The 23,027-nt window shown below is 44.4% G+C and overlaps 1 protein-coding gene across 4 annotated transcripts in view; it reads left to right on the top strand.

Annotated features, from left to right (window-relative positions):
- Nucleotides 1-16,126, top strand: part of AFAP1L2 (actin filament associated protein 1 like 2) — a 98,116-nt gene extending 81,990 nt beyond the window's left edge. For 3 of the 4 annotated variants that reach the window (XM_077349831.1, XM_077349833.1, XM_077349834.1), the window contains 10 exons: nucleotides 345-449; nucleotides 1,356-1,567; nucleotides 2,781-2,926; nucleotides 4,847-4,958; nucleotides 6,526-6,765; nucleotides 6,862-7,030; nucleotides 8,013-8,177; nucleotides 9,162-9,355; nucleotides 10,310-10,432; nucleotides 11,781-16,126. In XM_077349831.1, the coding sequence (XP_077205946.1) occupies nucleotides 345-449; nucleotides 1,356-1,567; nucleotides 2,781-2,926; nucleotides 4,847-4,958; nucleotides 6,526-6,765; nucleotides 6,862-7,030; nucleotides 8,013-8,177; nucleotides 9,162-9,355; nucleotides 10,310-10,432; nucleotides 11,781-11,807 (1,493 nt within the window). In that variant the 3' untranslated portion in view covers nucleotides 11,808-16,126. The remainder of the gene's footprint in view (nucleotides 1-344; nucleotides 450-1,355; nucleotides 1,568-2,780; nucleotides 2,927-4,846; nucleotides 4,959-6,525; nucleotides 6,766-6,861; nucleotides 7,031-8,012; nucleotides 8,178-9,161; nucleotides 9,356-10,309; nucleotides 10,433-11,780) is intronic. The other variant, XM_077349832.1, reaches the window with a different exon arrangement.
- Nucleotides 16,127-23,027: the final 6,901 nt, after the last annotated feature.

Genomic DNA, 23,027 nt, shown 5'->3' with positions numbered 1-23,027 from the left:
CATCTAATGGCATTGAAGATCCCAGCATCTGAGGGCACTAGAAAGCTTAGGCATCACTGATTCACATTCTTAGTTCCCGGAGGTGATTAGTATGGGGAGAGCAGGCAGGCAGCCTGTTTTCTCTGCAGCAAGTACCTCCACGGGATATGTTTTTAAGGCACCATGCTTGATTCCAGTGATGCAAAAGTTCCTGCACCAAACCACAATGTGGCTTGTGAAACTAAGCTGACTTGGACAGATATATCTTTTACAAATAGGGTCGTGTACACTTTGTGAAGGTTGTGTTGGATGTTCATCAGCACAATTTGGAATTATGATTCAGGGTTCTCCTTTATTTTGAACAGTTAAGAAGAAAGGCACATCTGGATTAAAACTGGGTAACTTGATGAACCTTGGGCGAAAGAAATCATCATCACTGGATAGTCCAGAAAGGTCTCTGGATACTTGTAGTAAGTAACCTGGGGGGGGGGGATTTTATGCAACTGTTTGGAGTAACCCCTGCAACCAGCACAAGAGCCTGGCTGAGACAGTGATCTAGGCAGGAGGCAGCCCATCATGACAGGATATCCAGAGTGATGAGAAGAAGACTGGTCTTCTTGCATTTCCTGAACATGAACTATTAAGGCCCTCAGTTTTCAGCAGGAAGGGCTCTAATAAAGTCAGTGAAAAGCTTTGACAAGATCCAGTGTTTTGGATTATATGTATGACTATGTAAAATGCCACTTAAGTTACAGTATAGTTTGCTCATGCATTAAGGAGTTCAGTTTGTCAGATATCTAAAGCACTTCCAGTGTACTAAGTGATTTCCATACATTCCCTTGTAATCCTTACAACAGACTTGTAAGGTAGGCCAGAATTATTACCCACAAAAGGCAAATGATATTCTGAGGCTGGAAGGGAGTCGTTTGCAAGCAGACCTTGCCTAATGAGTTTGCAGCAGAAGTGAGATTTGAACTGGGGGTCTCTCTTGTCACAGCCTGTGTGCAGCATGACCTACCATGTGCTGGTAGAAAAGACAATGAGTCCAGGAGCACTTTAAAAACTAACAGTTTGTTGCAGGGGTATGATCTTTTGTGACTCACAAAAGCTCATATCCTGCCTCAGTTGTGTGTGTGTGTGTGTGTGGGGGGGGGACTCTTGTTTTTTCCCACTGCTACAGACTAACAAACACAGCTAGCTATCTGGATTATCTGCCATGTAGTAGAAATGCCTGTGATCACAGAACTGTCTTAGCACCAGTAACAGCTAGTGTAGGTCTGCCGTCCCCGTGGCTCAAAGAGAAGTGCTGTAATATCAGTGCTCAAGTTCCACTAGGAAGGAAGATGTCACCTAAATGAGCCCATCGTTCTTTGCAGCATACCTCAATGTACTTGTGAACAGCCAGTGGCGATCTCGGTGGTGTCACATTAAAGATGGGCAGCTGCATTTCTACCAGGACAAGAACAGAAGCAAAACAGCTCAACAGCCTCTGAACCTGATCGGCTGCGACGTTATCACAGAGCCAAGCCTGGACCATCTCTACTCGTTCCGTATCCTGCAGAACGGGGAAGAACTGGCCATGTTAGAGGTTTGGTTTATCTCTCTATTAAATAGCAGCATTATGATTTGCTGTTAGCAACAGCATTCCTCAGTGAAAGCACACAAGACTGGGTCAGTTGTGACGAGTAGCGTCTGGATTGAGTGTGCCATCCCTTCCAGGTCAATTATCCCACTGGGCTTCTCAATGTTCAGGTGTGCTAGAAAATGTAGTTAGGTTAGGTGCTCAGTGTGGTCAGAGATGATTAGTTCTAGCCAGGGTTTTGCAAACTGAAAATGTACTCCCTGATCCAGATCGTAGAAATGGAAATGTTTCCTTTTGGGATTTACTGAAATATTCCTTATTTAGGCATTTCCATCTGGATTGAGCAATGCCAGTACAGTGTCCCATAATCTGAAAGCTGGTACACCGGTCTGTGTGACTCTGGTTTCCAGCAGCTCAAAAGGTGTCCCTATGCGACCAAGTCATTCATGATGTCTACTAGTTTCCATTGCCTTGCCTTGGGGTTGTTTTCTTTCTTCCTCTATCTCTAATCTTGGGTCCTGTGAGTAGGAAGAGGAAAATGTGGCACACTTCCTGCATTTTGTGGAGGGAGGAATTTTTGCAGCCAACAACGAGCGCTCAGTGACCGCCTGGCATTCTGAAGGTTGTTTTGTTTAGTAGATTGCTGAGGCTTGATGGAGCCAGAAAAGCTGCTTCAAAAAGCACAATTTCCATTCAGAAAACAGTATCACTCTTCAGGTTTCGCATTTTGGATCAGGCCAACCAGATGTCATTAATCATTTTTCTTGCATCTTACAGGGCACTTTCCTCAACTTCCGTTAGGACTGCTTTAATCACAATTCCTTTCCTGCATAATACCAAGAATAGGAAATTAAACGGGTGCCATCTACTGGCAGAGAAATGAATCCTCAAACCTTTAATTGAAATGAAGGGTAACTGATAGTCAAGGCAGTGTACAGATACTAATGTGTTTTTTTTTTTCTGGCAGCCAAACTGCCTTTCATTGTTACAGCATAAATTCAGCCTTTAATACGGACATTTGGGCAGAGAGTGGATTTTTTAACAGCCTCTTTGAAAGAACAATTGTTTTTAAATGTTTTATCACATGGGATCTTAAAATAATTCTTAAATATGATTTCTTTTGTTCTTCTTATCCTGGAACTTGTTTTCTAGGCCTGAGGCCCCATGGAAATTTGGCCTGTGGGTATAACAATGGGTTTCTTCTTTGGTTGCTTCATAGGCCAAGACTTGTGAAGAAATGGGCCACTGGCTAGGTCTCCTTTTATCTGAGTCTGGCTCGAAAACAGATCCTGAAGAACTGACCTACGACTATGTTGATGCTGACAGGGTATCCTGCATTGTGAGCGCTGCAAAGAATTCTTTCCTGTAAGTGGTGGTGGCAGCCAGGTAGACTTGGATGGGTTTTAAGTAGTTTTGTTGATCCTGTACGTGAGAGGAAACAAGAGGAATGGTGGGACTATAATTGCTAGTAAAAGCAGCAGCAGGATGATTCGATATGTAAATAGGAGTTCTGCCCACATGAGGAGCATGAAAATGTCCTGCAAGAAATAGCAGTGATTAAAGTCAGCATGAGGTTGACCATTCTGTGTTACTACTTAATGTAGGAATTGGATCCAGCCAGTGTATTACGTTCTTTTGACCATTTTAGCCGGGAGAAGAGCACTGTGACAAAACCATGAAGGCTTCCTTTGTGTCTTGCAATTTCTTCTCCATTTAATTGTACCCGCTGAAATGACTATTGGGATGTCAATCTTGTTGACAATTTTATCCTTTTTATATCGCTAACATATTTTTTCTTGTTATTGTATTTTATGCTGATCTGAGAATATAACTAATAAATTGATTTCTTCATGGTGAGGCATAGGTTTCGACACCACCTGCCTCAAACTCTCCCCAGCATACAAGTGATGCAATCATTACATATTAGGCAAAGATATCACTTTCTGCGTATTAGAAAAAATCAATGTTTATGCTCCCTAAAGGTTGATCATAATTTTAGAAGCCAACATGCATAATCAACTTGGAAGAATAAACCATTCAACTGAAAAGAATGTGAAATTCCAAGAGATTAGAATAAAAGCTGTCCATCAAAATTCATTCCATACAGGAATATACACAACTTTTTTGTGGCCTTTGGGCAGGCAAGCCTGTAACACAGAGAAACCATTCCAAGCATTTCCCTACAAGCTGTGGGGGAGATGCTAAATACTAAAATGAGCTGACTGTAAGATCTTGTGTTTGGATTGTATGTAGGGAGTTTCATGGAATGCTGCATATTTTGGCAAGGATTTAAGGCACAGCTGGGAGAAGGTGGCATCAGACTAAAGGGGCAGTAATAGGAAGATGCACTTTATCACCTGACCACAGGACATTCCTTACAAAGCTTCCCTTGGCAGGCTAAGGTTTCAGCAGATAATATTCTCACATGTTCAAAAGCTCCAAACCCTTGAGGTCTACAACCGTGTCTTTCTCTGAAAATAAAGTTAAAAAAAAGGAGGGCCCAAGTTGTTTTTGAGAATTTAGATTCTTTGCCATAAATTCAAATCACAGATACTCAGAGCACATGTAATCCCGTTCATGACCATTTAGCAATGCCTTGCTTCCTACTCAAGGCAGAGGTGATACTTTCTTCAGGAGAAGGTTTCATCAGGCCTGTTCCATCTCGTTGCAGACTTACGAGTGTTCATTAGATGGGGAACAGGACCTCTGTCTTAGACCAGGGGAGGACAGAATGGATATTTCTGGGTGTGACAATCTTTTTTCAGGAGCCTTCAGCTACCAGTCACAGAACGGTTGCTTGCCCAAGCATGAAGCATTTCAGAGCAGGACTCTCTCACTCTGCTCTTTCCTGAGGCAAACAACCAGCCCCCAATTGTAACTTGCCCTACCAGAGAAATATATACAGTTGACTAGATGTTTTTTTTTTCCTGGAAGAAGCCAACAGTAGCTTTGACGCAGAGGGAAGAGCCAATAACAGTTCCTTTGTCATCCAGAGCAAGGCTTGCAGAGAGGAAGAGAGGTGGATGGGAAAGGGTGCTGGTGCTGCTGTGGTAGCTTGAAAGGACAAGACAGTGATTGCAGCAGCCATGGGAGAAGCGTGAAGAGTTACTTTTAACTGCTTGGTGACTGACAGGTTCCTATTGAGTGACCATCTATCCACCCCCCCCCCATCCAGTGACAAGAGAGCGCATGTGTGCTCTTATGGGTGTGTGGCTTCAGACTATGCTATCATCTCATTCAGCATCTAGCACCCATTGAAGGCACATCTGTTCTCATTCGTTCTAGTTTAATGCAGAGGAAGTACTCCGAGCCCAACACCTATATTGATAACCTGCCAAAGGGAAAAGAGGATCAAGAGGAGCTCTATGACGATGTAGACGTTCCAGAGGCATCTGTGGTATGTAGTTGCAATGAAGGGTCTTCTGTTTTCCAGGGACTGCAAGGTAAAGAGAATGTTTCAAAGAATAAGTTATCTTGCAGCTGCTAGGAATATAGATCAGATTGGCTCCTGAGACTTCAGCACAATGTGACTGAGATGCAGAGGTACAGTGGCTAGGGAGTTCCACACTGCCCCGTAATTTTTTAATCCAGTGTTAGATGTCCTCCTTCCTTGAGCTGGGTTAAGAAAAAGTGTCAGATCAAGAGGCAAATTAGGATAAAAAGCACTCTCATTGTAAATACTGAAGGCTGTTGTTGCAGTTCACCTATAGCTTGGGCTAGATTTGACTTTAAAAATAGTTGCAAACACACTACCCTTATTTGGGCTATTTACAGTTGGATAGAATCTGTGATCTTTTGCACATGCTCTAAGAAGCGAGTGTCCTTGAATTCGGGGCAGTGGTGGTCTTAGCTAATTGGCAAAAAGAGGCAGCTGCTGGGTTTGTTCTCAGTTGCCAATTACCTTCTCCAGCACACAGGAGGGGGACAAAGAGCATGCTCCTGCCATCATTTGCAACTGCCCCTTCTTGGACTTGGCAGCTGGCTTCTGTTGACAGCAGTAGCTCCCTGCCCACCTTGCAAGGAATGGGGACCACCCCTGCCTTGGTCACAGGTGTGTGTGTGGGCATATGTGTTTGTGTTAGGGATGGGCAGTGATTTTGGGGCTCCCAAATCACTAAGATTGCTCCTGAATTCAGGAGGACTTACTTATGGTAGATGTGTGAAAATTCAAACAAGAAACATTAGAGTGGCCAGATATTTTATTATTCATTTTCTGGTATGGGTGCAGGTAAAAATAACAGCTGTTCAACAAAATAATGACCCATAATAGGAATCTGTTCCTTGGGCTGTCAAGTATTGTTATACTGTTACATTATTCTGTTATATGGTTACAACCACTGTTATTAATTACTGTATGTTTTAACGAAGACTGTTTCATGTATCGTTGATTAGTTTTAATGTAAACCACCCTGAGCCTTTGGGGAGGGCGGTATATAAATCTAAATAAATAAAAATAAAAAATAAAAATAAAATAAGGACCAAGGAATGTTACTGCTTCCTACAACATTAACATCCCCATGGACAAAATGACAAATGACCAGAGATGGCATTGCAAACAAGAAGTAGATACAAAATAATAGAGCAAGATGGATCCTTATGCAAAATGCTTGCTTAGTAAAAGATTGAGCATGTCCTCCTTGCTCCTGTCAACTGGAAGGAATTCACAAAGACCCTTTGAATTAACTTGGAGTTCTTGTTGGCAAGAGCCAGCTTTCCAGAAGAGCTTTCCCCCTTTATTTAAAAACTGCCAGAAATGTGTTTTGTACTTATAGAAAAAGCCACAATGAAATAATTTCAGTCTTTACTAGGAGCCATCAATTCGTCACTAAGTGCCTTGTAATAATAGCCATATTGATCCCTAGTATAGCATGGCTTTATTTTTATCTGCTTGACTGTCAGATGAGGGCTTGTCTCCTTCCTGGATGAGCAGTTGCTTACAAGAGAATACATTTAATCTTGCACAGGAGGAAATTCCCCCAAATGAAAGCAAAGGGGAAGGGGAACAAGACAGAGTCTACCTAGACCTCACTCCTGTTAAATCCTTCCTCCATTGCATTGACAAGAAGCAGGCTCAGATGTCCCCTTCAGCTTCCCCTTCTTTACAAAGAGCTGCTGTTAACATCTCAACAGACTCCACCAAAGACTCATCCACGATGCATAAACAAGCAGATGTGAGCAGAAGGTCAATGGAAATTCCAGACCAGGTACCACACTGGGGGATACAGACTACCTTGGATCCATTTCCTCTGTTGCCTATCTGTTAAGCGTTCTTTTCTCTTGCTTCCCCCACCCCCCAACAGAGACGTCAAGACATAGATGAGCTGCTGCCTCCATGGACACCCATGGTGAAGATCCAAACACAGCAGCAGCAAATTGCCTTTCCCCAGAGTGGTCCTGATATCAAGGACACCACAGCAATTGTGACTGTCCCCAAAGAGAAGATGGACCGGTCCAGGGTGGCTAATACAGGTGGGTCTGCTCACCTCAAGCAGATGTATTTATCCAAGGGCTGTACAAGGTTGGCAGATATGGTATGGGGCATGTCAGCTGTCACTATTCACAACCCAGCTTAGAACACAAAAGCCATGCGTTCTGGTTGCCATGCAGTGGAATGAGGCCCCATACTTGGGGGCCAACCTTCAGTGTAGAGCACAAAAAGAAGTTTAGTTCCTAGCCCGCTGGGGCATAAACGCACATGCACAGAGCTGCCGCGCATGTGCGTTTACGCTCCTGTGGGGAGCCCAGACATGCACACGTGGCAGCTCTGCGCATGCACGCATACATGAAACTGCCACGCATGTGCGTTTGCGCCCCCGGTGAATTCCGCAAACGTGCATGCATGGCAGCTTCCCTTCCCCACCCACCCGCAGCTTCGGTGGCCGATTTGCTCGTGGCCTGGCGAGCTTCTCATTGCGGGGGGGGGGAGGGAGCCACGGCCTGCTGCCGAGGCTCTCGTGGCCTGCCACCGGGCCAAGGACTGGGGGTTGATGTCACCCAATATAGAGGATGTAGCAGAGTTGTTCTCTCTTGCCCCAGAGGGACAGACCAGAACAAATGGGATGAAATTAATGCAAAAGAAATTCCATTTAAACATCAGGAAAAGTTCCTGACAGAGCGGCTTCTCAGTGGAACAGGCTTCCTCAGGAGGTGGTGGGTTCTCCATCTTTGGAAATTTTTAAACAGAGGCTAGATAGCCATCTGACGGAGAGGCTGATTCTGTGAAGGCAAAGGGGTGGCAGGTTACAGTGGATGAGCGATAGGGTTGTGAGTGTCCTGCATAGTGCAGGGGGTTGGATTAGATGACCCAGGAGGTCCCTCCCAACTCCGTTATTCTATGATTCTGTGGTGGGCTAGTGGTCTAAGAAAGCTGTTTGCGGTGTTGGGGGTTCCTGCAATTCCGGCATCAACCTTAGGGAACTGCCACATTCAGTTTTTGCTACTCTATTTGTAGCACCTGTAGAAACCAAACTAGGCAAGAACAGGACGGAGGTCGAGGTGAAGCGGTACACAGAAGAGAAAGAACGCCTGGAGAAGGAGAAAGATGAGATCCGCTCTCAACTGGCACAGCTTCGGAAAGAGAGAAGGGAGCTGAAAGAGATGCTGATATGCTGCACAGGTAAATTCATGGCCCTCATTTCTATTCAGGATGCTGCTCATAACAGCCAATGGAAGGAGGATGTTCTTGGACATGATGTGCTCATACTGGGTGAAGATTGATGCCTGAGGAAGGTGCTAGTGCAAAAACTAACAAATCATGTCCTATTACAGGAGTGTGAAATGAGGCAATTTGTTTGGTTTTTGCCTGCTTATGTCATAGATTAGTCCTGGAACCCTCCCTTGTTTTGTTACCTCCTTCTCAGTATGGGGAAAGGGAAAGCAAAGAAATTCACAATACCGTAATACCAGCCTTGCCTTATTGGATTAGAGGAAAATCTAGGCAGCATTCTTTTTTCAAAAGAGGCCAGCCAGATGTCCCTGGGAGCTGACAAGCAACCCAGGCAGATGAAAGCCTGACCTGACATCTAGAGGTATATGACCTCTGTTCATGAAAAATCCATCTTGCAGTAGAGCTGTCCTCCATGAATTTGTCTTAATACTTTCAAAACCCACCAAAGCAAATGGTGAACACCAGAAAAACACTGCTTGTGGAAAACAGGTCCATAAATTACTTATTGTACAAGGTGCTTCCATTCTCATTTCTGAACTATCCCCAGAACAAAATCCCACCACTGAACAAACAGAAGTAGCATTATGATATTTTTATTGTATTTTAAACTGAATTTTAAAATATTGTAAACTGCCCCAAGCCTGTTTGCAGAGAGGGGTGGTTTGAAAATTTTATAATAACTTTGAGAGGTTTTAATTATTTTGTAAAGGATAAAAACAGGTGGTGTAAGTAGAACAACTGGACTGAGTACAGCTGTTTGAAAGAATGTAATCTAAGGGAGGACAAGAGAACCAAATTAGTGAATATCTTCTGTTCATGCCAAGGGATGGTGTGTCTATTCCCTCCCTTACCCTTGGGGCAAGAAAGGAGCAGAAGCTGTCCCAGGATCTCGCCTTGTGCCACTAAGACATCCTTTTATGTTTCTCTTGGCAGATAAGAGCCTTTTATCTACAAAGGAGCAAAAACTGAAGGAAATAGAGGAGGAGTGCAAAAAGAAGGAAGATCAGCGTGTGGACTTAGAGCTGAGCCTTGTCGAAGTGAAGGAGAACCTCAGGAAAGCAGAATCTGGCCCTGTTACGCTTGGCACAGCTGTGGATACGACACATCTGGAAAATGCATGCCCTAAAGTAGGTGGCAGGCAAGATCAGCCAGCAGAACAGAGCCCTTAATGTCAAAGGGAACTGGGACCAACAGTTGTAATTTTCTCTACAGCTGCTAACACAAAGTTCTCATAAAAAGACAACCATTTGGTCTTGAGATCATAGTAAAGATAAGAAGCCAGAGTCTACTGCTCATTTTTAGATTTCACCAAACAGCAGAACTGTGAATTAGTGAAGCTTCCTGCATTCTGCTGGGTTTGGACTAGATGACTCTAGAGGCCCCTTCCAACTCTACGATTGGGCTTCTCCATGGGTGGAGGGGGCTGCTACTTTAACACATTAATGGTCAGACTCACAACATTTTCCAGTTATGTTTAGTACTTTATTCGTCTCTGTTACTCAGAGGTGAAACTACTCAACACAACATTTATCAGGACACATGGTTATTGTATCAAGAGAGATTTTTTGTTCCAATGGAGGCTGATCAGATGATTTAAGAAAGCAGCCAAACAGGGGGAAAGTCAGTGGAAGAAGAGCTAGTTGTATAACTTGCTTTTCTCTGCTCCAGGGCTTGTACTCAGGCTTAGCTAAACTGGTAGCTGATCAGATCAATAAATCTGTAATCAGCTTTAAAAATACCAAAAAAATATTGGTAAGGTATTTTGGGGGTATTTTTTGGCCTCTGTTTAGCCAAATGCATATCCCCTACTAACAGACATTGATTTTTCTGATCCTCCTTGAATGTGTTTAAAAAGTTGTATAAGCCAATTAGCCATCACAGCCAGCTTTTACAAATAAAATATGACCACACGAAGAGAGAGGCCAAGGACACCCATCATTGGGACTGAGTCTAGCAATTTGACAACAATAAGAGGTGTGTGACTTTGGGTGCAGAATGCTCTCTGATCCCCAGCAGGTGGCTGAGGAATATGGATGGCTGCTGTAGAACCACAGTGATCGCCTTTTGTCTTGTAAATGCAGATGAAAGGTGTCAACCCTGTGAACGGCACAGAAAACTCACCAGTGAATTCGGCAATGGCATTGAAAAACCGGCCGTTATCAGTTATGGTCACAGGGAAAGGAACAGTTCTACAGAAAGCAAAGGTAAGGCTCACCGTGAGAAGACCCACTGTGCTTTACCATGACATAAAGGTAAAGGTAAAGGTATCCCCTGTGCAAGCACTGGGTCATGTCTGACCCTTGGGGTGACGCCCTCCAGCATTTTCATGGCAGACTCAATACAGGGTGGTTTGCCAGTGCCTTCCCCAGTCATTACCGTTTACCCCCCCCCAGCAAGCTGGGTACTCATTTTACCGACCTCGGAAGGATGGAAGGCTGAGTCAACCTTGAGTCGGCTGCTGGGATCGAATTCCCAGCCTCATGGGCAGACAGCTTCAGACAGCATATCGCTGCCTTACCACTCTGCACCACAAGAGGCTCTTACCATGACATAAGATACTCTTTATCTGGGTGTTTGAGCGTGTTTTTCATTAGCTTTTCAAATCTATCTAGATAGGTATTTATATGCCACCCTTCTCGAAGTATTGTCTCATGGTGGTTTACATGATTTAAAACACATCATAATACAAAACAGTTATATTCATAAGATTAACAAACCGCAGTTGGTTCATGACCACACTGACCCACCTGATGTTAAAAATATGGTATCAAAGAGGAAACAGGGCAGTGGGGGGGGGGCAGGTCCCTGCAGCCTTAGTTAATTATACTGCTCTGAAATGTTCACCCCCACTATCCATATGTCATTGTGGCAATACTAATATATAGCATTGCATTTGGGATGGGGACAGATCACATACACCCCATCCATCGTAGCCACCTGGGAGATTCCTGCATTGGAAATAACCCATCTTCTTCGGAGATGCCATAAAGCCATTATTATTTACATTCCTCATATTCTTCTTCCTCTTGGTTCATGGGAAATATTGCTGCAGCAAATTAGATACACAACAGTTACCAGAAATAGCATTTCATCAGTTGCTGAAACCATTTTTCAGACTTCACCCAGCACTCAAATCTGATTCCTAGTGCTACTAAATTCTGCCCTGCCTCCTATCCAAGATCATTCTATCTCTGTTTGTTTTGAGGCAGGTCTAAAATACAAAAGTAAGTTAAACAGGAAATCTGGAGTTCTGAGTTTGGGTTGGGCATCACTTTCAGAAAATGGGGTCGCAGTTACACAAAAGATCCAAGAGTACTATCTTAAGTCTGGGTCCAGAGCTGCCTGCCATCCAGACCACAGCAGTCTTTGTTTTGCTTTCTGCCTTTTTGATTAGTGGTCATCATCTTTTTCTTTATCCAGCTTGCTGTTACTGTGTGGGGTGCTTGTTTTTCAAATTTACATGCAGCCCCCCCCCCCTTGATTCCCATGGAAAGGCATCAAATACACATTTAAAATAAATCCCAAGACAAGCTTCCATGTATTCTTTTGCAGGAATGGGAGAAGAAGGGTGCTAGTTAAGAAGCCACAGCATCCAAGATGGACTTCGGACTATAACTGGCCTGGCATAGACCAAAGGACTCTGTTGCCAGTAGGTAGAAAGGTCCAGATGAGATAAAGCACGGTTGGCAGCTTGCCGTGTCATCTGTCAAGAAATGATGGATCTGGGACCAATATCAACGTGGTCTTCTTCCGAATAAGGATTCTCTCCTTTTAGCAGAGTTGTGCGACATACGAGAGCTAAGAGAGCTAACACAAATGAAAACATTGCTTCTAACCCCACTGAGGTCATAAAAATGTTGCTGTACATAAGGATGCTTTTGTGTATTTCTCTGTTGGTGTTTTATCATTGTACACTCCAAGATATGTCATTAATAACAGAACATGGAGCTAGGACTTCAAAGAGGATCTGTTGAGCACTCTTTGTTTTGTTAGAGCAGGGCCATAGGATTGGCAAGGAAGGAGAACACAACTGAGCAGCTAGCTACCTATTCATATGTCCATGTTTTCCCTTGGGTGAGCTTTTCTAAGCAACGAAGAAAATTTGAGAGCAGCTCATGGGAAACGCAATAGCACAGCCAAGCATTAGGAGCTGGGTACAGGATTTCTCGTTTTTGAAAATCTGGAATTTAAAACATACAGTGATATAAGTTGCAAAGTGTAGTGCTGATACATAGAAAACCTCTGTGCTGGGCCCTTGGAGCTTGTAGCAATGTATCCTGATCCAGTGAGCTCCAAGGAACACCGTGCACCCAAGAAATCCTGCATGGCAGGAGCCAGACTGGTGCTGCAGTAGTGTCCCCCCCCACTGCGCAAGGATCTTTCCTTAACACTGTATGAATGGAAGTACAGCTGAATGATGAGGAAATGAAAGTTAATTGCAAATTAAATGGCAAAGGGGTGGGTTTTCAGTCCCATCTTTCAACATTTGTTTAAGGCACTGCTGAATAATTCTAATGCACTTTATGAGCTCAGGAATTATCCATGTACATGTAACAGTAGATTATAAACTCGCTGGAGCAGATACCCCATCAGTTCTGTATGGTGTACGTTAGTCGATAAGATTAAGTTGTATAAATGGTAAGCTGATATAACAGCAATCTTGAAAATTACTGTGGAATTTGAAGCATAATCACATCTGAATGATTGTGAAAAATGCAATTTGAGTGTCCCTCCTCTTGATATAAGTAAGGTTACCAACCTCAAGGTGAAGTCTGGCGGTGTTCTCCTGGAATGACAGCTGAGATCAGTTCTCTTGGTAGAAATGGCAGCTCTGGGGGATGGACTGGGTGGCATCACATCCTTTCTGAGCTCTCTTCCCAGGCACCAGCCCCGGGACTCCAGGAATTTCCCAATCTATAGTTGGCTATCCTAGGCCTATTCTGCATACAATAGATAATGCACTTTCAATGTGCTTTCGCGGCTGGATGTTCCTGTGCAGAACAGGAAAATCTACTTCTAAAGTGCATTGAAAGTGCATTATCTCATGTGTGCAGACTAGGCCCTAGTCACTGGAGGTTCATCCTATTAGACCGGCCTTTTTCAACCTTTTGACCATGCAGGAGCCCCTGGAATAATTTGTCAGGTTTTGAGGAGCCCTGGAAGTGATGTTTGCTGGCAACACCTCCCCACCACACCCCCAGAAATGGCTTGTCTCTGGAAATGACATCACCATCTGCATTAAGAGGCAGGCTCAAGGAGGACTGGAGGGGAAATAGGAGGTGGTTTAAGGTGGGATTAGGTGTGCAAGTGCCACCCTCTCCCAGTCATAGAAACCATGAGAGAGAGAACTCATTCATGCTTGGCTGGGGCAGGGGAGCAGTGGAAGAGGCTTGTGGTTGAGTCCATTTAGGCAGAAGGGGAAAAGCCATGGACCCCTTTCAGAGCTCCCACACACCCCTGGGGGTCCCCAGACCCATGGTTGGGAATCCCTGTATTAGACAATGAAGGAAGGGCAAAATTTTTGTGCTGCTCTCGTCTACTTCCCAAGGAGAAGCTGCAGAGAGTTTGAGTGTTGCTGTTTTTATATGTCCTTTTGGAGCAATGTCTATCATTGTGAACTCCCACACATGCTGTTCTTAGATGTGTGGAGTAGATGCCAATGTCATTGAATGATCTACAGAGGATGACTCACAGGTTTAGGCAACTGCTGTCATGCAGTTAATTCCATTCTGGACCAAAGCCCCTGAAATGTCTTGCCGGGCAAATGCAAAAGAAACTGACTCTCAGAAGAAAGACTAGGCTGTCTCCTTGCTCCCATGAGTAGGACATTACCTACCCCAAATGTGTCTTTGACAGAAGAAAATTAAGAGGAGACAAAACAGAAATAGCACCACAATTGCACAGCCTCAAAGAATTCCAGTGCTATTCCTAGTGAGAACGTGAGCCAGAGTAGGCTCTTCCAAGGAGGCAGGACTGTGAGTAGTATAGAACTGCCTCTATGGTCTGACGGGCAAAACCACTCACAGCAGGATGCCTTCCTCATCTGAAGGAGAACAGGAAATGCCTTCATTTGGATGTACCCTTCTGCACCTGGGTTCCCATAAACAACAGCAGAGTGAAGGAGGACTAGGCCAATCTGTTCAAAGAGGTAACATCAGCATATGGGACAGTTAGGTTTAGGCTCAACTTCAGAAATTTCAGGCTTTAATTGTTTAGTACAAACTGCACCTAAGAATTTAGCAAGTTTGCTGCCCACAGACCTTTCCACACCATCATTCTACTGAGAAATAAGTGCGTAGTTGTATTAATCAGTTGTTCCAGAAAATCCAGATTTCTCACAATTAACATTTCAGTTGTAGGGAAATTAAATTTCCTCCTTGTTTTGCCCGTAGGGTAATGCAATTGCTCCAGGCAATGCCTATTTTGTAGTTTATAGAGATTTGTATACTGAATCTGCATGGGCATCACAAGTACCTACTGACAACAGTAGTTACCTTACCTGTGCCATTTGAGAGCATGAGCCAGTCCCCTGCTGCATCATAACCCAACAAATACGTAAGAATCCATTTGCACTCATGCAATAGTTGCCTGGGCCTAATGGTATGCCTGGGAGACTCCTAGATGTTCTCAACTAGTTTTAGATGATGGATGCCTCTGCTCCAATAATGGTGCACTGGAGTCTCTAAATGTAAAGGCGGGGAAACTTTCTAGCCTGGTTTCAACCAGGATGAATTTCCACCCAAGCAGAAATGCAAGAAAAAGGCCAGCCATTTGCACTAAAAGTAACTGTATCTCCACTTGCATTGCCCTTTGCTCAAGAAGGTATGAAACCACTATAATAGCTAGGAGGGAAAGTGCTCAGTGTTGCACAAGATTGTGCGCAAGTGGAACTGCACTAAGGCTGTTTGTTTCCACTTGTGCATCACTGGATCCAATCCACTGTACCCCAACTCTACGTCACATTTTACCAAACCAGTTCCCCCCCCCTCCTATAAGGAAAAGAAAGATCAACGCTTTGAAGTGCTACTGATTTCCTGGGTAGAATAAAACACAGGCTTAAAACACTTCCCTGAAAATGAATTGGGCACCTGACCTGAAGCTGGTTTATACATGCACTGTGTTTCAGGGCAGGAGGTTCTCTAAATGTGACGGTGTTGATGATTAGCATGTTAAACATGTTTTTTTTGTAGACTAAACGCCCAAAAGAAGCATACGCACACATGCACAGGCATTCACATACGGTCCACAGGTTCTAGACTCACATGAAAGAGGTCCATTGTGCTACTGTTCGGAGAGTGGCTGGTAGTTTGCCATCTCTGTTTAAAGTTTGAAAATGTACCATGTCTGCAGTTGTGTTTGAAGTACGAGGCTTACAGGCCAATCCTCAGATTCTAAACATTTTGTGCCCGTGTATAAGTCTTCAATGCCATTGTAATATGTTTTCTGATGTCTGTATTGCATTATCATTATTTGCTATTAATTACTAAGCAGTGCAAGCTGGGGGCGTTAGCAGGATATAAAAACCAACTTTTCTTCTTAGGGCGAAGAAAAGTACAGGTTTTGAAACTCAGATGCCTGTCAAATGGAAGCATGGAGGGGGGGAAAGTACCTTCGGTGTGGCAATGAATACTTTTACACCATGTTCTCTGCTGAAGGTGTTTTCCTGCCACACAATTCTGTATCTCTACCTACTGAAAACAGCCAGGTCACGACCCATAAATCCAATACATGAACAGGTGATAGCAAATCCAAAATGTTCATTTTAAGAAACAGCATGCTTCTATGAACACTGTGTTCCCAGTTTTAAAATAATTATTTTCTTTTGTAGAAGTGTCCTTCATCAATCAGTTCTTATTTCAGGTGGTTTTTAAAAATAAAAATGTTGGTTGTATTTTAAATGCCTTCTGCAAAATCATTTACACAGTCAAAACAGGGAAGTGTTTCTGTGGCTTTAGCTTTGCTTTTTTTTTTTACTTTGTGCAATGACAGATTATTACCATCAACAACTTCACATTTTCTGTAATTGTAATGAGGTCTGGGTCCATTTATACAAGGAACAATGCTCCTTTTGGGTTCACTAGAGGGCGCTCTTGCGACATATCACATGCACTGGCAATAATGTATGTATTATCCACCATAGTTATTAGATTTCCCCCCACCTTAAATCCCACCTTCTTTCCAAAAAATCCAGGGTGGCATACATAGTTCTCCCTCCAGATTTTATTTTCAGCATAACCCCATGAATAATGTGATTGGCTTCAAAAGCGGCTTGCTTAATTAACTGCTGGTCCTACTTTCCACATGCTCAGACCTTGAATTGTATGTGCATATTTGAGCTACTGTTTCTCGGTGGTTCATGGGTGACTGTAACTGCCTCTTTAGAAAAGCATCACAGCTTGGCTGCTACTGGGGACCATCACAGGTTAAGCCTGTCTTTGCTTGATGACAAAAAAAAAAAAAGTGTCTGAAATCTTATACTGAGAGAGTGAATTTCTCTGAAAAATGAAACATTCTAAATAAAGGCAGTAGATGTAGAAGGCCTGTTGAAATTTAGACCATCCCCAAGCTGGATGAAAGATTTTTGAGAACCACAAATATTATTGAAAGCCATTCTTCCTTGTAGGGTGCTGGCCATATGCCCTGGGCCAAAACCGCCTGTTTTTACTCCATGCCTGTCTCATGTACTGTACAGATCAGTTAAGTATTTTCTGTGTGCGCGTGCCAAGATAAGCAGCCCCCACCCACCAGGGCCTAGGGGTCAGCTGAATGCTGTCTCGCACGCTCCTCATGACCCTCTAGTCATGCAACCGGCTTAGATGAACTCCATTAATCAATAGATGTCTCATGGTACTTGCCCAGCTTTCTTCTACATCTCATATTTCAAAAATTCTGTTTATTTTTAAATGTGTAAAAAGTAATTGAAGCAAACAACCCTAACTCTAGTGCAAATCACCACTAGAAAATATGCAAGGTTGAGCCACCAAAACAAAATCCATTTTGAAAGCATTACATCTGTTTACTGTTCATCTCTCTTAACAGCATTTGAGGAAGCCTGGGCTGAACCACAGAGTAGTCCAAGGGAGTCAAGCCCAGATTTTATGCCTGATAATGATCAGCATGAATATCTTAGCATCAGGGTTCGAATTCTGCCCGGACACACATTACAGCTCAGTCCTAGCATCTGTTTTGAATTCAAGAGTCCAGCCTTGGAAACTCAGTGTGCTATGGGGTCGGGTGAATAGCAGACACAGCATTTACGTTGGCCTGAAGAACTATCTGGAAAGGACATCTGGACAATTCAGGGGTCAAGCCCGTCCTGTAGATCAGTGGTCCCCAACCTTTTTATCACCGGGGACCACTCAACACCTTTTACTGAGGCCCGGTGGGGGGGGGTAGTTTACTCCTCTACTCTCAACCACTGCCCTAACGCTCTCTGATTGCTATGGTAATGTTTAAACATCCCTTCAAAATAAGACACAGACATGCCACAACAATGAAGTGTGCTGTAAAGGGCTGGGGAGGATGAAGTAAAGGGCCGGGGGGGGGGGAGAAGGCGTCCTTCGGGGCCCACCTCCAATTAGTCGAAGGACCATATGTGGTCCGCGGCCCACAGGTTGGGGATCGCTACTGTAGATGACCAGCGTAGGGGCTACCCTTGGAAATTGGGTCTTGCTGATTTCAAAGTGCTACAACACAAGGCCATGCAACATACTTCTGGAAATGGTAAAAAAGACAACTGATTTCTTTGATCAGCTGTCTTTGAAAAGAATCCTTGGTGTGGTTTCTGTAGCTACTTAATGAGAAACAAGCATCCTGCATCAGTTGACAAGGCCGAGACTCCCTCACCAAAGTGTGAATGTTTTCAAATATTCCAGTTTGTAGAATCCAAGGCATGGCTTAGACTCACTGATGTCATCTCTGGGGATGGAGGGGGGGGGTTGATGCAAAAGAGGGGGCAGCACAGTGCAACAACCTCATGCTGCCTGCTGGCTCTGTGGGGGTGGGACCAGCTGCATCTGCTGAGACAGCTCTGAGGGGAAGGGACTCAAATGCCCCTATTGCTGCTAAAACTCCTTGTAGCAGCCAGCTCGCCCTCACTTCCTCTCTTTGGCTTAGGGGTTGAGCACACTGGGAGCTTCTGACTAGGAACTTCTCAAGCCTCCAGCTACGTGCAGTGATCACTGATGAAGATTTAATGGGCCACTTCAGCTGTTCACTGGACTTTCCAGATCAGTTGTTTGGTGGAAAGCCAGACAGCATTTCAATGGTGGAACTTGTGGCTGTCTCCTGTGCATCGGCATTTTTGTTTCATTGGGCGGCATCTGGTTTGTATAGCCGCTTCTTCATCCTTGCACTAGATCTGACTGGCTTGGCACCCAGTTTACCCACCAGCACTGGGCACTTTGCAAGGACTGAGGCAGCTGGGTGCCTACCATGGCAGGGGCCCAACAGTACTGGGTTACTAGAAGAGTTGGTTCTTATATGGCGCTAGTCGCCTTCCCTTTCCTTTCCCCACAACAAACACCCTGTGAGGTAGGTGAGGCTGAGAGAACCCTGATATCACTGCTTGGTCAGAAGTTTTATCAGTGCTGTGGCGAGCCTAAGGTCACCCAGCTGGCTGCATGTGGGGGAGCACAGAATCAAACCTGGCTCACCAGATTAGAAATCCACACTCCTACCCACTACACTATTAGTAGGTGGTCTACACCAGGCTCTGCATTCCTAGATTTCTGGAAGCTGCTGATTGGGCTTTGGGTCTGGACGGGTTTCAAAGTAACCCTACTCATTTGGATGGACTGGGGTTTCAAGTCCACCCGGGTTTAGCTCCCTCTTGGGCTTCTAGCTTCCCTTTAGTAGAACACTAGCAGTGCACTGATGGGGCAATTGCCCCCTCCCTCATCTTCAGCGCCAGACAACACTGTGGATATACTATAAGCTAGGTTCTGGCCCACCATGACACATGGTTACCAGGTGAGAAATGTAGTATGCTTTATAATTCATTATTATTACCAGCCTCAACAATTTATAGTTCATTGTTTTAGAAGTGTCAGCCAACAAGCCAGCTGTGTCAGCTGAGGCAACCCCAAGGGAGAGGGCTTCAGACACTCCTGTAGCTATTTAAATCCCTCACAGCAGCTGGCTCACCCTTACTTTCTGTCTCCAGCTTACCTGTTGCCCCTTTCCTGGGTTTTGTGCATTATAGGTGTACAGGCTACATGCTGGTTTCACATGGCCGTCTTTGTTCTTGTCACAACTTTGGTGGGTTGACATTGGGATGGATCCTTGGGGGGGGGCATGCCTGGATGCCTCTCCCGATTTGGGTACTCTCTTAAGGGATCTTGAGGGTGCAGCAAAACAGCCACAAGCCCAGTTCAGGGACTGCCAGCTGGCTTCCACCACCAGATTGGAAAGGGGATCATGTATTGGCCAGCATGCACATTGCTCCAGTCTTGCCAGTTTGTGGTTTTATTCCCACAACCATTGGGGTTATATGTATGTAGTCTACATGCATGTAAAAATCCCTAAACACATTCATGCTTGATAATAAAAAAATACTAATTCCCCCAATATGAATGAGAGTGATCACTATGAAGCTTGGCATTCCATTGACCACAGGTGTACATGACAAATTTTGCAGGTGTTAGATAAATGACACAGAGTCCAAAAGAGTTGTAAATACAGTGTCCTTGTTAACCAGGAAGACATGCAGGCCACAAGGAAGAAGATAAGAATGTCCTGAGGCAAATTTGGTTGGAAGGTGAATTAATGCTACAAACATTTCCCTAAAGGGAAAGCCTTAACCAGGGGAAAAACGAGAAGCAGTGCTGACAACCATGTAGCTCCAGCTGACATGCCTACCTACGTTTTTACTATTCAAAATCTGACCAGGGAATGGCTTTGTTTTGTAAGCTCTTCTGGCTTCCACAAAACAGGTTGACATGGCACAATATCATGGGCTGAAAAACAACTGAAGCACAAGTGCACACACCTCTGGGAAAACAAGGTATTTCTTCAGGTTCTCCCCTCCTTGAGTTTTGTTGCTGGGTTGTAGTTTCCCGGGTGTCACAGGTAACTTCTGGATAATCCCTTTGAAATTATGAGTATATTTATTATTTATCATATGGCACGTGTGTAATATAGCCAAGAGATCCTAGGATTATCTGGCAGCTAGGCAAGAGATGTTGGAAGGTGGTTTGCCATTGCCTGCTTCTGCATCATGATTCTAGTGTTCCTTGGTGGTCTCCCACCCAAATATTAGCCAGGGTCAACTCTGATTAGGTTCCAAGAAGATCGGAGGAGACTGGGCTTGCCTGGGATAGAGTAATGCAGAATAATACTACTGTCCACTTCCATGTGCTGTTTCCTTTTATGTACTTTCTCCTTTAGTTTCATTTTGACTTTTTATTTTTCATTGAACAAAATATTCTGCATTCCCTATGTTCTTCCTGTGTAAACCCAGCAATGGAATAATAATAATAATAATAAAAAGGCTTAAAACCCTGCCTGCCACTTTCAATTTTGAATCTCAGCTCTACCTCTCTCCTGCATTGCCTTGCATTGCAAACACCAGCTCTCTCTGCTACCTCCATTGCTTGTGGGTATGTAAGCCACTGTTAGCAAACTGAAGCTTGAGGGGGTGATATGCAGGAAACAAAATCAGCCTTGTATGAGTGAGTCTGTTTGCATCATAAGGGTCTATCAGTGCAAGACAATACAGCTCCCAACAGCATTTTACTTCCCAGTAGTAGCAGAAGGGCCTTTGGGCTTGTTTTCAAGTCAGGCAGGGTTTTGTTTTGAGCTCACCAGACCAGAATTCTTATGCAAAAAGAGGTGGTTATCATCTCCCACCACACTTTACACACAGAGGCTGCTGCTATGCCTCTCATTCTACACCGATCAACAATGAGGCCACACGCCAGCGGTTTTGCCTGAGGCCAGTCACCAGCCAGTGGCAGGTGAACTGGCCATCATCCAGTCTCCCTCCTTGGAAACCAGCAAAACAAGTCTGTGTTACAAGATGCTTTAGGGAGAAGCGCAGAGAGACAAACGGGATGACATAGGGTGCCTTGGGTCATGGCAGTAGAGGAAACTAACCGGCATGTCACGGATTCCTCCCCAATACGAAAGAGCAGGCAGCATGATAAAAAGCAGAATAGGTAAGTGCATCTACCTGTCATCACAACAGAATCGCTGGATTGGAGAGGCCATAATAGAGGCACTTCCGAGCTTTGTGTGCACCCATCATTTCTGAGTGGAATCATGGCCGTTTGGAAGGTCATTTATTAATCAATACGGGCCTCTTGAAATGAACTCTCTTCTTCCACCTCTCTGTCTCTTGGTCTAGTGAAAGTGAACGGCACTAATCTGCAAACAAGCTGCCTTATGAGGTTTTACTGACAAGGTAACTTTGAACACAGCTACCGCCTAATGGATGCCACAGAATAAAACCATCTTCATGTTTGAATTACTGGGCAGGACTGCTGTGGTCATCATAGCTGCTGTGCAGTTAAATACAGCACAGTCTCATTCGGAAAAGGAGAGAGCATAGCTTCAGGTAGGTCTGACAGGACAGCGTGCTTCTATAAGAAATGCAACAGACTGTTGGTTCACCTGTTTGATACATCAGACCCAAACGCCTTTCTTGCCTCCCTAAGCTCCTTAGGCTCACTGCTAGTATTCATTAACATGCTCTAAATAAGAGAGACATTAAATACTGCAGGCTGTGACCTGATAAAGGAATGCTTCAGAACTGTGGTTATTATGAACCACTTACCTGTTTAAATGACAGCAGCCCTTTTGCTTCACACACACAGGATGTAATTAATTTTTTAAAAACACAGAAATGTGGAGCTGGAAACCGATACAAGAGAGAGGACTGAGCCTAGCACATTATCATTGTTTAACCATTCGACCAAAAACACCCAACAGGAAGCAAACAGCTGCTTGTAGCCTCCCAGGTAAAAGTTCCACGAAGGCAGAGATTTCGAAATGGAAGGGGCTGTGTCTGTTTCGCTTCCTGCTTCTTTCCACAAAGCATCATATACGATCTATTGCTACAGTGCACAACACAGGGCAAAGTGAAGCTAGTTACAGCAGCAAAGTTTATAGGCAGCAGGGAATTGACAACTGGCTAGAAGACTTCCTTCACTAGGAAGTTTTTAATCTGTGCAGGATGTGAAGAAGCAAGGGAGAAGATGATGACTAAACCAGAGTAGTGCAGAGGAGGAAATGTGATCCAGTAGGCTGCAGGTCAAAATTTGGCCTTGAACTGACTAAGTGGCCTCAAGGTTGGCAAAGTTTAAATATGCAAAGAGTAGCGGCAGAGCACCAAGATGCTTAAAGAACAAAAGAGTCTGGTCTCTCTAGCCAGGATGTAAATCCATGGTTTAAAGATGATTTGGTAACCATGGGGAGTCCTAACTATGGTCTTTTGAGACATGCTTGAACTTGCTTGGAGGTTCTAGCAGGTGAGTGCAACTATCATATACCCTTGACTGAAGAACGGTACACTCCTCCTATCTGGGATCGTCGTCCTCTTCCACCAAGTGTGTCGTTTCAGGAGGGAGGTACATGGAGCAGTGAGGGAGGCAGGGGACATCTGCCTAGCCAGCCCGATCAGCCAAATCAAAACTGGCGATCAAAGGGGTGACAGATGTCGCAGCCAGATCACCCTCATATACGAGACGTACAAATGGAGACAGCCTAGCTTGTTCCCCGACACCACCCCCACCGCAATGCAGGTCAGGATAACAGCCATATCTCAGCAGGGCGAAAAGAGTGGAAGTGATAAAACCAGTA

This window comes from Paroedura picta, chromosome 8 (assembly GCF_049243985.1).
Source record: "Paroedura picta isolate Pp20150507F chromosome 8, Ppicta_v3.0, whole genome shotgun sequence".
NCBI lineage: Eukaryota > Metazoa > Chordata > Lepidosauria > Squamata > Gekkonidae > Paroedura > Paroedura picta.
The sequence above is the reverse complement of the archived record's forward strand: the minus strand, read 5'-3'. Positions and strand labels throughout refer to the sequence as shown.